General features: G+C 37.1%; 1 protein-coding gene across 2 annotated transcripts in view; it reads left to right on the forward strand.

The window, feature by feature from the left end:
* TSG101 (tumor susceptibility 101) overlaps window positions 1-12,922 on the forward strand; it is a 22,177-nt gene extending 9,255 nt beyond the window's left edge. The window contains exons 6-10 of one of the 2 annotated variants that reach the window (XM_080344779.1): window positions 1,493-1,559; window positions 3,247-3,341; window positions 9,691-9,893; window positions 11,335-11,574; window positions 12,592-12,922. In XM_080344779.1, coding sequence (XP_080200905.1) covers window positions 1,493-1,559; window positions 3,247-3,341; window positions 9,691-9,893; window positions 11,335-11,574; window positions 12,592-12,681 — 695 coding nt within the window. In that variant the 3' untranslated portion in view covers window positions 12,682-12,922. The remainder of the gene's footprint in view (window positions 1-1,492; window positions 1,560-3,246; window positions 3,342-9,690; window positions 9,894-11,334; window positions 11,575-12,591) is intronic. The other variant, XM_080344780.1, reaches the window with a different exon arrangement.
* Window positions 12,923-13,625: the final 703 nt, after the last annotated feature.

Raw genomic sequence — 13,625 nt, forward strand, 5'->3', positions numbered from 1 at the left:
CCTGCCCACCTATGAGAGCACCAGGTGATTCTACTGTTCTGATTTTCAAGAACAGCGGGTGTCAGTGCAAGCGTAGTTTTAGTAGAGACTGTGACCTGTATTGTGCTTTAATAAAGGATGAGCAATTGAAATGCGCTTGATTACTCAATGCTAGCATAGCTGAACTAATTTTAGTGGAAACGTTTCAGGATTCTCACATTGTTAATAACTACTTAGTTTTAATAGTGTAGCCAGGTTTTCCTTATTTTACAGACATCTTGGTTTGGGTTTTTTAAGTTCTAGACACAGTGTTTAAGAAGAAATTAAGCCCTTTTAAAAAAATTGAGTCATTTGAAAGCATTCAGGGATGAAAATAGCTCTTCTCTTTACAAAAAGAAAAGCTATTTGATGTAATATTCCTCAAATTACAAGAAATGTGGAATAAATATATCCAAACCATAATTTTTATAGTAGAATTGTGAGATTTCCAAGAAGAAACTTAAAATTAGGATTGTTAAAGCCGTAGGCGTTTATATGTGCTGGTAAAAATTCCCGAAGTATAACTTCTAAATGGCAGGAATTACTGGATAAGAACATGATTGGGTTGTTAAACAGCTAATCAACTGTTGTGAAATCTGGCTACTCTGAAGGTACTTAAGTTATACACTCGTTATTTAGTGAGTAGAGAACAATGGGTTCATTGGAAGGGGTATTTTCTTTTTTCAGCTATTATATAAAAACAGAGACAGTTCTCCAGGTGTGTAATTATTAATAACACAACTGGTTTTTTTATTTCCCTAGCTGCAGATACTTTTTTTAATGCATTCACATTTTACTTACTGCAACTACTTGTTGCAGATTTTTAAATCTATATCCATTTTTATCCATGCAGCAGTCAGTTTAATGATTAAGAAAAAAATAAATATGCAATGAAAGGTGTTCTGTCCCATTGTTCTAAGGAGTGTGTAATTGACTTCAATTACAGTTCTTGTACTCTCCCTCCGAACAAAATACTCTTGAAAATATTTTAACTGAAGTTGATAGGTAGAGGTAGAATCTTCAGAAGTGCAAAATTTGCCTGCGTTATTGTGAAAATGTGTTTGGATACAGAAAGGCAACTCTAACTGGTCGGTGCATGGAGGAAAGTTCTGCTGCAGTTTAGTCCTTCAGGTGTTTTAAGGGGAAACAGCTGCCTCGGTCGGTTGGCACAGAGGTCGCTCCCAGCAAACATCTGCATGTGTCCCACTTGCCAAGCTGCACAGGAGCGGCTTGGGAAACATCTGGGGGTGCTGTGAGAGATGGTGGTGGAGGGTGCAGGGTACGTGGTGTTGAGGGGTTTGGCCATAGAATGACTTATCTTATTATTATTGTTTCATTGTGTTACACTGTTGTTGTTGTTCAACAAGATTTTGAAAAGCATCTAACTACAGCATAAGTACAGCTCACTATTGTGATATTAATGTGTATTGAACTTCTGAAAAGTAAAAATACACAAAATCATTATTTTATTTAGCTTCCTATGTGCCGGGCATTCCAGGTGGAATATCTCCCTACCCAGCAGGCAGCACCTCTAACCCGAGGTAAGAACCCCTTTAAACCATCATCATTTATGTAATAGACAGTTTCACTGAACAGTGTCTAGTCTTAGGTTTATTTTCCTAAGGTATATTTGTTGTATAATTTTTGTGTTAGCATTTTTTAAGTGAGGACTGAATGCTTGTCAATAGCCAACAGAAAGTTTGAGAAAGCTTTAGCTTTCTTAGTGTTGCTTCCTTCAAATACAACATACTTGAGTGATAGATGTATCTTGAAAATTTTTACCTAACTCACAGATGTTATCTTGCTTCACTCATGTATCAAATTAGTTTTTATAAGATTTATACCCTACAACTTCAGGTTTTTTGTTAGTGTTAGTGTTGTTTGGGGTAATTAGCAACTCAAAACGTTGAACAAAACAATTGCTGGATTAATACAAACCTTGACTCCAACATAAGTGTGGATTTGAATCAGAGAACATATAAGAGAATTTGAAGGGCACAAAATTATTTTAAAAGCTTTTTATTAATCTAAAGACTGTTTTTTAAAGTGTATTATATAATAGCTTGGAATAAAGCTTTTCCAGAAGACTTGCAGTTCTGTCTTAGCAAGTAGTAAGATGCTGATTGCTGCCTCCTAGTGTGTACCTACATTTTTTTCACATCATAATTGATTATTTTTATTATTAATATCCTTTTGTTGTGATTTCATGTTAGGAGCATGTGAGGATTTGCTGTAGTAGGTAACATATTTATTTTTAAAAAGAAAAAAGTGTAAACCCTGTAAGCATTAGAAAGGTGGAGGGGTATGTTTTAAGAAGTGAAAAATGTTCTTATGTTCACTTAAGTTCTTATGGCAAGTGTTTTCCTCCTAAATATGTTTAAATAAAGTGCGCCTAATGTTTGTACAAAAATGAATGATAGAATAACTATTTTAAAAAGAATATCATTTATGAATGAACAGAAAGATTTTAAGAATTAAGAATTTGCCGTTATCTAAGAGGCACAGAATATGCTTATTTCATATTTTACATGTTCTTCTTGGGCCATTTTGTTTACTTACAGCCATGGTTAGTACTCTGTTATATGCAGGTATTTGTCAGTCTAGTACTGACTAATTTGAGTCCTTGTTTTAGCTGATACTAAATGTATTTTAGAAAGCTATTGTAGACCATCACGTTACGTGTCATCTTGCTGTTTTTTCTGTGAACAAGTGAATACTTTTGCTTTCATTTATTATTCAGAGCAGGGCTGAGAATTTCTGGAGGAGTTTCATCTTGCAGCCATATTTTGCACAACATTTTTAGGCTTACATAAAGTGGTTCAGCCATCATATTGTTAACTATTCTCATTAAAAATTATTAAATTGTAATTGCTGTTTGTGCGTTTGTAGGTAGAATAATTGCTTTTGGATACTTTTGTGGTTTTGTATGGCAAGTTAGATATTGCACGGCAAGAGGAAGAGATTGAAGAGCATTTGGAATGATCCAAATGCTTGACCAGGTAATAACAAGATAGGGTCAGATAAAATGGTATCTTCTTAGATCATATCAGAAATACAAATTGCGAAAGATGTTAATGTGAACAGGAAAAGAGAAAAGGTATAACTTGGCCTGCAATTTAAACGTTTCATTATGTAAACAAATGTTTAACATGGTGACATAAAGTTAATCTATATGAATGATATTTTACTAATATTTACATAACATGAGTATACCTTTCTTTGTCTAAGCAGTTTCCCAAACTATCCTTACCCGGGTGGTGTTCCATTTCCAGCAACCACTAGTGTTCAGTTCTACCCTTCTCAGCCTCCTGTCACTACTGTTGGTGAGTAGCTTTGAAAGGATTTCTCTGAAAAGTGAAGCTTCCATTACTCTATAGCTGATATGTAAGGAAAGAAAACTGAAAAAGGAAAAATGTATTGTTCTTAATTTGACCTTCCAAAGTATTGATCTTCAGTTTTAAAAGTAAGAATAAAATACATTTTATGTCCTTCACTTTATATTTTGTTTAGTCAGGAACTTGATGAATTCCTGTGTTTGTGCAATGCATTGTGTGCACTCAGTGAATATGTAACTATCGCAAGTTATTTTTTTTCCTCACCCTTTAACTGTATTTGACTTTTGATTGTCTGCATTGCTCTGTTTGTGGTTTATAAAAATGCTTTTCTCCTTATTTAATCATCTGCTGGATTCACTTTACTTACTCTTTATTTATACTTTCTTTACTCCAAAAGTCATAGCTATCTAAACAGAGGTTTCCAATGCATTTGGAATGAGGTTCCTTTTTACTGAGTTTCTTCTCCAGCCTCTTCACTGTTGCTTCTTAGTGGTCCCTACCTGATACTCCTTTCTTCCCTTCAGCAGCAAGATCTAGGGTATTAATGTGTATTTTTCAGTGTCTGCTGCTCCATGGCCCTGTGCTGGCAAAATACACGAGCTCGGTTTTTGCTCGGTACCTCCCTTTTAGGATGTATGTAACAGGTTGGGAACCAGTGATGAAGGTCACCTAGTGCTGTAGGAAGCTGGTGCAGTAACTTTCCAATGGGATGATAGTCCTTTTGAAGCAGTTAGATGATAAGGATGTAGATGCTTTTGTGACCTCATTAAGAGTATCAGTTATTTGTAGTCTCTTGCACAATACTTTAAAAGTGCTTTCAGAGGTTTTTCATGTAATGTGTAGTCTCACAGTTATTTATACGTACTCTTCTGTTCAGAGCTGAGCATATTTGGAAATTTTCATTCACACAAGTGGAGACAGAGCAAGTTTACAGCTTGGCAGAGGAAGGTAGATGTTTCTACTTTACTCTTAGAATATTTGATAAGTTCTTTTGTTGTTACAGTACTCAAAAACAACAATAAATTGTATTCTCCTTGGACCTGATCCCATCCTTTGCATACACATTCTTTCAGTCTTTTGAATTAGAAGAGTCTTTTCTGAAAGTTGTTGGCTGTTTCAGTGGTCATCTCCACTCTGAGGTGACGTGTGTTTACGTCTACCACATGTACTGCAAGAAGGCCACTGTCTTGAGTCCTTGAGAACTGATGGTCTCCACTGGTTCTCATGCGGGGAGCTGATAAGAACATTTCTAGGGAACATCAGCTTTCTGCAGCATCTTTCTCAAACAGATCCATTTTGCTTTTATATAGTAGAGAGGTTGTTTAAAATATAGATGTGTCCTATTTCATTTCTTTCCTTGATTTTCATCCCCAGTGAAGGTGAACAGAGGTGAAATATCTGCCAAATATCATGGAATGCTCTTCAAGTCCTGAGTTAGATTAACAGAATCACAGAATTGACTGGGTTGGAAAAGACCTCAGAGATCATCAAGTCCAACCCTTGGTCCAACTCCAGTCCATTTACTAGATCATGGCACTGAGTGCCATGTCCAGTCTCAGTTTAAAAACCTCCAGGGACAGTGAGTCCACCACCTCCCTGGGCAGGTCATTCCAATGCCTGACCACCCTCTCTGGAAAGAATTTCTTTCTAATATCCAGCCTAAATTTCCCCTGGCAGAGTTTAAGCCCATGCCCTCTTGTCCTGTTGCTAAGTGCCTGGGAGAAGAGACCAATCCCCACCTGGCTATAACTTCCCTTCAGGTAGTTCTAGAGAGTGATGAGGTCACCTCTAAGCCTCCTCTTCTCCAGACTAAACAACCCCAGCTCCCTCAGCCTCTCCCCATAGGTCTTGTGCTCAAGTCCCTTCACCAGTCTTGTTGCTCTTCTCTGGACCCGCTCCAGCACTTCAATGTCTTTCCTGAACTGAGGGGCCCAGAACTGAACACAATACTCCAGGTGTGGCCTCACCAATGCAGAGTACAGGGGAAGGATCACTGCCCTTGTCCTGCTGACCACGCTATTTTTGATACAGGACGGGATTCCATTGGCCTTCTTGGCCACCTGGGCACACTGTTGGCTCACATTGAGCTTCCTGTCAGTTAGTACCCCCAGGTCCCTTTCTGTCTGACTGCTCTCCAGCCACTCTGGATTGTCTGATACCATGTTGTAATACCAAATTTTGTACTGACAATTTAGCATTAGATGGATTCATTTGATGCAGCTAGGTAAAAGTCTTACACCTGTTACACACGGTTTATGTCTTGTGCCAAATGAAGTGAAAACACGTCTCTTTAATCATCTGCTGTATTTACAGTACTGTTTGTTTTTGTACAGTATTGTTTCTTTCTTTCAACTGCAAATGTTTATTTCCAGTACAGATTGTTTGGCGCTGGTTTATTGTGATAGTTTATTTGGGAGCATATCAGGTGCTACAAATTTAGAGTTTTGTGTGGATGGTGGTGGGGTGTTTCCTGTATTGAGCTTAGTTTGGATCAAATGAAAATACTCAGAGTAGCTGATTTTTCAAATAGTCCTTCAGGCTTTTTCTGTTCAATCATCTGCCATTAATTACTTTTCCGATGCAGTTACTAGTTTGATGATTCTGTAAGGTCACTTCTGAAACCAGACTCTGCCTGCTAAAGGTTAAGGGTTTCAGTGCTCTGTGGATTTAATGGCTGTGTGCCGTAAAATCTTCCCCAAGCTGGGCTAATTATGGAAGTGACAGAAAATGCTAAGGGTTCATGCTCTTTAAGAAGATACATAAAATCTAATTGACCTGTATTGAAATGATTTTTTATGTGTTCAGAGACCTCTTACCTATCTTTTGGCACTTCTATTTGAACTTTCATTGTGTTAGGTGCGTTGTGATTTTTTTTTCTCTATCCTTCGTCACTGTTGAAGTGAACCTTGTGTAAAATCTTCCAGAGTGCTAATACTATTCTTGAAGTGAAATTGGACTGTTTTGATTTGGAACTTGCATATTTACAATTTACAATTGTCTGCCTCACACAGGAAGTCCTAAACAGTGACTAAACTCTGTCCCAGATAGTTTGACTGACTTGGTTTAAGTTTTACTTCTCATTGTAGAAAGTACTGTTCTTTTCTCCTCTTCGTAAGCAGCAGCAATGATGAATTCCCGCGTTTGTGTGTATGGTGCCATTTGACATCTTCTGTTGCTAATTCTAATAGGTAGTTAACCAAATACTGAAAATTATCTTGTTGACTGGCAACAGGGTGCATTGCTTAAGCCAGAACTGTAAATCAGATCAAGTATTGGGACATTTATATTTTCTTTGCACCAGTTGATTAATAATTTAATATCTTATTTTCCCCAATAGTAATTGGTTTATTTTTAAAAAATTACCACATTCTGGTGCAATTTGTATGTACGTAAAGTGCTCACCTTAGTAATAATCAAAGTCTGATGTTTTCTTAATTTTAGAAGAATTTGGTGGGTTAGTAAGCATGATGTGCACCTTCCTGTAGTTCATCTCATGTCATTTGCATAGCTTTATTTTTCCAGATATCTGGCTTGGTGTAGGTTTTGTGGATAGGAATAGGACAGGAAAAGGCAGATGAGTTTATGCAGTCTTGTTCTGTTAGAAGCAAAAGTCAAAAAAATCCTCTGGATTTCTTAAGGATTCTGAAGTGTGCAGTCTTGTCACCAACAGTTTGCATTTGTTAGTATAACAATACCAACAGGCACTCCAAATAGATGTTGTTGTTGAAAAAAAAATATTATGAGACCCTAACAGAAAATTGCTCATTTTTAAAAATTTCTTTCTTTTCTAAAGGCAGAGTTTAGAGTTTTAAACTGTGTTCTGGATTGTTGCTGATTATCAGGAAGATATGCGGTCTACCCCAAGAACACAGTAATGCTGAAATTTCAGTCCACCTGTTTTCTGAATAACTGTAGTAAAATTATTGTGGTCTTATTTCTGGCTAATAGTAGTTTAGTTATTGAGTAGTATCAATAACGTATTCAAAAATACATTTATTACTGTTTGTCTTAGTGTAATTTACTCTGAAAATACCAATCTCTGAACTACTGTGTTTAAATGGGAAAATTAATGTAATGGTTTGAGTTGCTTGTTTGCTTTTTCTGAGTCCTGTGGTTGTTAAGGAAGGTGAAGACGTTGATTGGCTTTCAGCTGGATTGAGACACTTTTCTGAACCTTTGGGAAGGAAAAACAAAAGTACGCTAATGGGTTTTTCTTTAGCTCTGTGGGATTCACAGGAGCCTGGATGGATATTTTTTCACTTTGTAATTTTTTGAGACCTGGGATCCTGGCAAATCTGATGTACGTAACCTTGTAACAACTTCAGGGTTTTGATAATTGTGTCTATGGTAAAAATTCTTTTTGGAAATTTTCTTCCCACTTACAGAACTTCAAATCTCTACTTTTCATCCATAGAAGTTAGAATGTTTTGGCACAAAACCTGATATAATTCTTGCTTTATTAGTAGTTGTTACAATCCAGTTGCAATTTCACTTGATCTAGAAGGTCTGGAGCGCAAGCACGGGGAAATTGTGACACTCCAGTTTTTCTCACAGAAAAATGGTTGAAGTGATCTGTGATAAATACAGATACAATTCTGCAACCTGTAGCCTCTTGACATTCTCCACAGCAATCCAAGTGTCCTGGGCTGCAGGTGCACACCACTTCTGTTACAGACATGGAGGATTTACCTTTCTATTTAAAAGCTGTTAGAGACAGACTCTTTAAATTAGGTGATCTCATTGAAAGGATGATTTGTGAAAGCAATAAAAATATTCATGCTTAAATATGAAAACCTGTAGTGCTTCAGAGGGAGAGGGACTAATGAAATATATTAGATAATTTATTCTATTATATTTTCTAGTATTGCTGCATCAAGATATTATTTAATAAACTGAACTGATACAAGTTGTATCTAGCAATCAAAATAATAAAAAGAGGTAGTAACCTCAGTTGTTTTAACTCAGTTACATAGCAGCCTCGGTTGCTGTTTAATTGTAATGTAAATAATTTATAGAGACTACTGATATCATACTAGAACAGTATTGGTTAGTAGTTTGTTTCGCAACTACTAAATCACTACCCTGAGTTTGTGGGCATGATGGGCCAAATGAAGCCGGCAAATTAGTGTACTTGCAATAAGATTGTATGTTGTCATCTTTGTCTTATGCTTACCTAAAATAGCTATGTTTGCTTTTTTAGAATCAAATTGTATAAATAATTCCACAGAATCTCTGTATGCTTCACTAATACTCTTTATTCAACTAACATTAAAGAAGTATTTTATCCAGAGAGAATTTTTACAGTTTCTTCCTGGGTGCCATTAACTAATTTTATAAACCACACTCCTCCCCCGGCTCCAGTTACAGTTCCATCCCGCAGAAGTTTAAAAAAAGAAATGGTAGGCCCAGTGTAACACTGAGCATGTACCTAAGTCTGCCATCTGATTTTAATCTGCTAGTGCATATCTAGAAACTGTACACTAATACAATTGATTAGCATTTCTCTCTCTGCCTTATAATCTTTTAATAAATGTTCCTTGTTAAAGTAAGATTAGCTCAATATGAATGTTCTGTATTAATGTTGATTGTGTCATTGCCCTCCCATACCTGCCCTAGGATAGCTGAATGATCATCATTGTGAAATCAATTGGAAAGTCTAGATCATATTTTAGCTTTTTAATCACTTGATACGCTCCAATAATTTGTCACTTAACCAGACCCTGTGTTTAGATCTTCGTAAATAAAAAAGGGAACAGTTAAGCCATTTTTCGTTGAAATTATTTTTGTTAGCTTAGTGTTTGTTTATTTTTATTAATCTAAAACAAATACTGCCTCCCCAAAAACAAAAACAAAAAACCCCACAACAATAGAAGAAAAATAGAAGTAGTTGGCAAGCCTCAAGATAGACAGTACCTAAAGGCAAATTCACTGTCTCAAGCCAGCTGTTGCATTAAATGCAGTTCAATACATGTATCCATTCATTCCTATAGAGTTTACCAGAAATTTATTATTGTTTTAAAGACTCAGACAAACAAGATTTGTAGACTTTGGGGGAAATGGCCAGCCCATATTTTAGTTAAAGGAAAATTGTGGATATGGGAATAGTAAAGTGAGTTAATGGATTTGTACTCCAATTTACTTGTGTACATCTTAATGTGTTTTATCTCACTGTGGTCTCTTCACTGCTTCTGAAAATTATTATAGAAAACAGTTTATTTTACTGTCTTATATTGCTAAAGTCCACACAGCAATTTAGCCACTTTGTTTTCAAACTGGCCTTATCCTGAAGCCAGTGCAGAGCAGACTTAATGTTGTGCTTGTGAATTGTCTTGTGCAGGACCCAGTAGAGATGGAACTATCAGTGAGGATACCATTCGAGCTTCCCTTATTTCGGCAGTCAGTGATAAACTGAGATGGCGGATGAAGGAAGAAATGGATCGTGCACAAGCTGAACTCAATGCCTTGAAACGGACAGAGGAGGACCTGAAGAAGGGACACCAGAAACTGGAAGAGATGGTAACTCGCCTGGATCAAGAAGTGGTAAGCTGAGATGAAACACTGCTCTGTATCCGAGTATTTGTAGCAGTGAACAGAAGCATGCGGTTAATTCATTATTATTTTTAAATATATATTCTCTTTCCAAATTAAGGCACATGTGTTCAGGCTGAAGCAAGTCAGAAATAGCAATGACCATAAGATGCCCTGTCCTGTATATATCTTATGAATGTCGTTATTCAGTGGTAGAGGAACAGTGTTATTTTTTCTTATCCCCCTTGTGAAAGATGTCAGTGGTGTGAGATTATTTCATAATTGTGTCTCAGTTTCTGGCTAATGATGTGTAACAGCAGCACTGGAGAACATTTCGGTGTCTTAGTGCAGGGACACTGATTTTAGTCACAGCCTCCTTGTATAGCCTGCAGACTTTTTCTTTCCCAGACAAGAGTCTCTCCTACTCAGTGTGCTCAGAAATTCCTACAATTTTCCATTAAGGCCTGGCATCTTTTGCTTAGTCCATCTGCTCCTTGCATAACTGCTTGGGAGTAATATTTTGGGATTGATGAGCAGTTTCTGAAATGAGCTCAGTGCTCAGATATGGTTTTAAATAAATATTAGGAATTATTAATAAAGACTAGAGAACAGGGAAGATACTATTATGGCACCCTGTAAGTCTATGATGTGCTCACTTTAAATGTAGTATGCAATTCTAGTCTTTCCTGTCTTGGAAAAACAAGGACTTCAGTAGAACTGCAGATGTTTGATGCAAAGGCAAGAAGGATTATCATGCATATTGGACTGTTTCCATAAAAGACATGATGAAGTGAGCTAGGACTTCAGTCTGGGAAAAAGACAGTGGGGACAGAGTGGAATGTGATAATGGTCTATATGGAATTGAGTGATACGAGGAAAAACACGGTGATGTGCGGTATCTTCCAGTGTGTTAGCTGCGGGACATAAAAATATCACGAGACAAATTCAAAAGTAGCAAAAGGAGGTACTTCTCTTACCGATGCAGTTGAATTATAGAGAACATTAATGGGTAAAGTCAGCATATTTTGTTTCCTAGCAATACAGTTAAGTGTTTGATCCATGCTCAGCAAACTTGTATAGCAACTTACTCCAAAAGACACATTTTCCAAAGATAGTAATTGTTTTAGCTTTGCCTTTATTATCTTTAGCTAGTTTAAATGGTTATTTTTCCTTATGTGACACCTTCAAAATACTTGCAGACTGTTAGCATGCCTTCTCTACAGTTAAAATTGGTAATGGATTGACATTGTCTAAAACAGCCTTTTCTTTTTCAAAATGAAAGAAACTAAAATCTATAGATTGGTAGCTCTTTCCTTTGTAAAAATCATAGTAGAGATGAGTAGAGAAGGACCAACTGGCATGTCTAAAAATCTTTCATCTTGACAGTTGTATCACAAGAAGACATTTGGTTCTTGGGACCTAAGAAATAAATAAACATCTGAATTGTTTTTAGGCTGAAGTTGACAAGAACATTGAACTTCTCAAAAAGAAGGATGAAGAGCTCAGTTCTGCCCTAGAGAAAATGGAAAATCAGTCAGAAAATAATGACATAGATGAAGTTATTATTCCTACAGCACCACTTTACAAGCAGATCCTGAACTTATATGCAGAGGAAAATGCAATTGAAGACACCATCTTCTACCTTGGGGAAGCATTAAGACGTGGAGTGATAGATCTAGATGTCTTTTTGAAGGTAGGTTTCTTGAGATGTTTTTAAGAAGTGCATTTTAAATGTGTTTAAATACTTCAAACTATTTTGTTCAGCTTATTAATGTGATTTCTTTGTTGAAGAGGATCCTGGAAGTTTTAAAAGACAAATTTCAGAATTAAGATAAAAGACCGATTTTATTAGCATTATAGATACGAAGTCATTTATTGTTAGACAGGTGCAACAGTGTCAACATAAGCTTTCCATTGGATTTGCAGTCTGTGGATGCCTAGAAAAAAAAAATGAGCTAGTTTTGCATCTCTAGCAGAGACCTTTGTAGACGATTTGTTCTCTTTCTTTGCTGTCCTTAATGCTAGAAGTTTTCATAATGTTTGATTTAATAACCTTCCTTTATTTTGAACCTTATGTGCATGGTGATGGCACACCAAATAAAAACAGATCTGTTGTTATTTTGAAAATATGGAATAAAACTACACAAAATATGTATGTCAGAGTAAGTACTGTTGCCATCAAATCTGGAAAGGTTAGTGTGCAGATGTGTTAATAGTCTGTACCTGGGCCACTGGGTAACAGGAGTTACCAGTCCTTCCTTTTTCTAACAGTTGAGGTTCCCCCCAAATTACCACTTAAGCGTTGCTTTTAACATCCAGCGTACAATGCACTATGTAGAGATACATTATTTCCTTCTTATGTAGCTGGCTAGTTCTGTTTATCTACTGCTAAAAGAACTGTTCTCTGCCCCATGGGAACTGCATTAACTTCATCTTGGAATACATATTACTACCTTTCTCTTTGATAAGAGTATGTGCAGTTAATAATTAAAATCACAAAAAAAATATTAGAGTGATTACATTTGGTAGCCATCTGCAAGTCATTTTAAGCCAAGATGTTATTAGTAGACTAATGCATTTAGTGTTTTCAGAAACCTGACATCTTGTTTGGATCATGATCTATCTTGCTTCGAAGATGTGTATTGCAATATAATCAGTTTATATTGAAATTTTCCCAATAGCCAGCTGTTCTTATTTTTTCTTTCTGCAGCATGTACGTCTTCTGTCTCGCAAGCAGTTCCAGCTCAGAGCATTAATGCAGAAAGCAAGGAAGACTGCTGGACTCAGTGATCTCTACTAAGTTCTCAGACTTGAACTGGGAAGTTAGTTTTCCTTATGAAGCAGCCATTCTCTTGGTGTTTCTCTTAATCAGTAGGTGCCCAGAATAAGTTATTACATCATTCAAGTGTAAGATATTTTGAATCAATAATATATTTTCTTTTTGGTAAAGACTAGCTTTTATTAATGCACTTTCTATCTCCTGTAACCTTTGTGCTGGTGGACTTACGCTGAATAAAACTTGTTGCATATTTTCTTCCTCTACAGAACTGTGTACAGTGCGCTTTCTTTACAAACAAACCTGGCTTATGCAGTGTCAGCTGAATCACAGAATGTCAGGGATTGGAAGGGACCTCGAAAGATCATCCAGTCCGATCCCCCTGCTGGAGCGGGAACACCTAGATGAGGTTACACAGGAAGATGTCCAGGCAGGTTTTGAATGTCTCCAGAGTAGGAGACTCCACAACCTCACTGGGCAGCCTGTTCCAGTGCTCTGTTACCCTCACTGAGAACTGTTACCCTCACTGAGAAGAAGTTTATTTTCAAATTTAAGTGGAACCTCTTGTCCTCTTGTGTTCCAGTTTGAACCCATTACCCCTTGTCCTATGGGTGGTTGTCACCGAGAAGAGCCTGGCTCCATCCTTGTGACACTCACCCTTTATATATTTGTAAACATTAATAAGGTCACCCCTCAGTCTCCTCCAAGCTAAAGAGCCCCAGCACCCTCAGCCTTTCCTCACAAGGGAGATGCTCCACTCCCTTAATCATCTTCATGGCTCTGCGCTGGACTCTCTCCAGCAGTTCCCTGTCCTTCTGGAACTGAGGGGCCCAGAACTGGACACAATATTCCAAATGTGGTCTCACCAGGGCAGAGTAGAGGGGGAAGAGAACCTCTCTCGACCTACTAACCAACCCCCTTGTAATACACCCCAGGATGCCATTGGCCTTCCTGGCCACAAGGGCACA

This window comes from Nesoenas mayeri (genome assembly GCF_963082525.1).
Source record: "Nesoenas mayeri genome assembly, chromosome: 5".
Classification (NCBI taxonomy): domain Eukaryota; kingdom Metazoa; phylum Chordata; class Aves; order Columbiformes; family Columbidae; genus Nesoenas; species Nesoenas mayeri.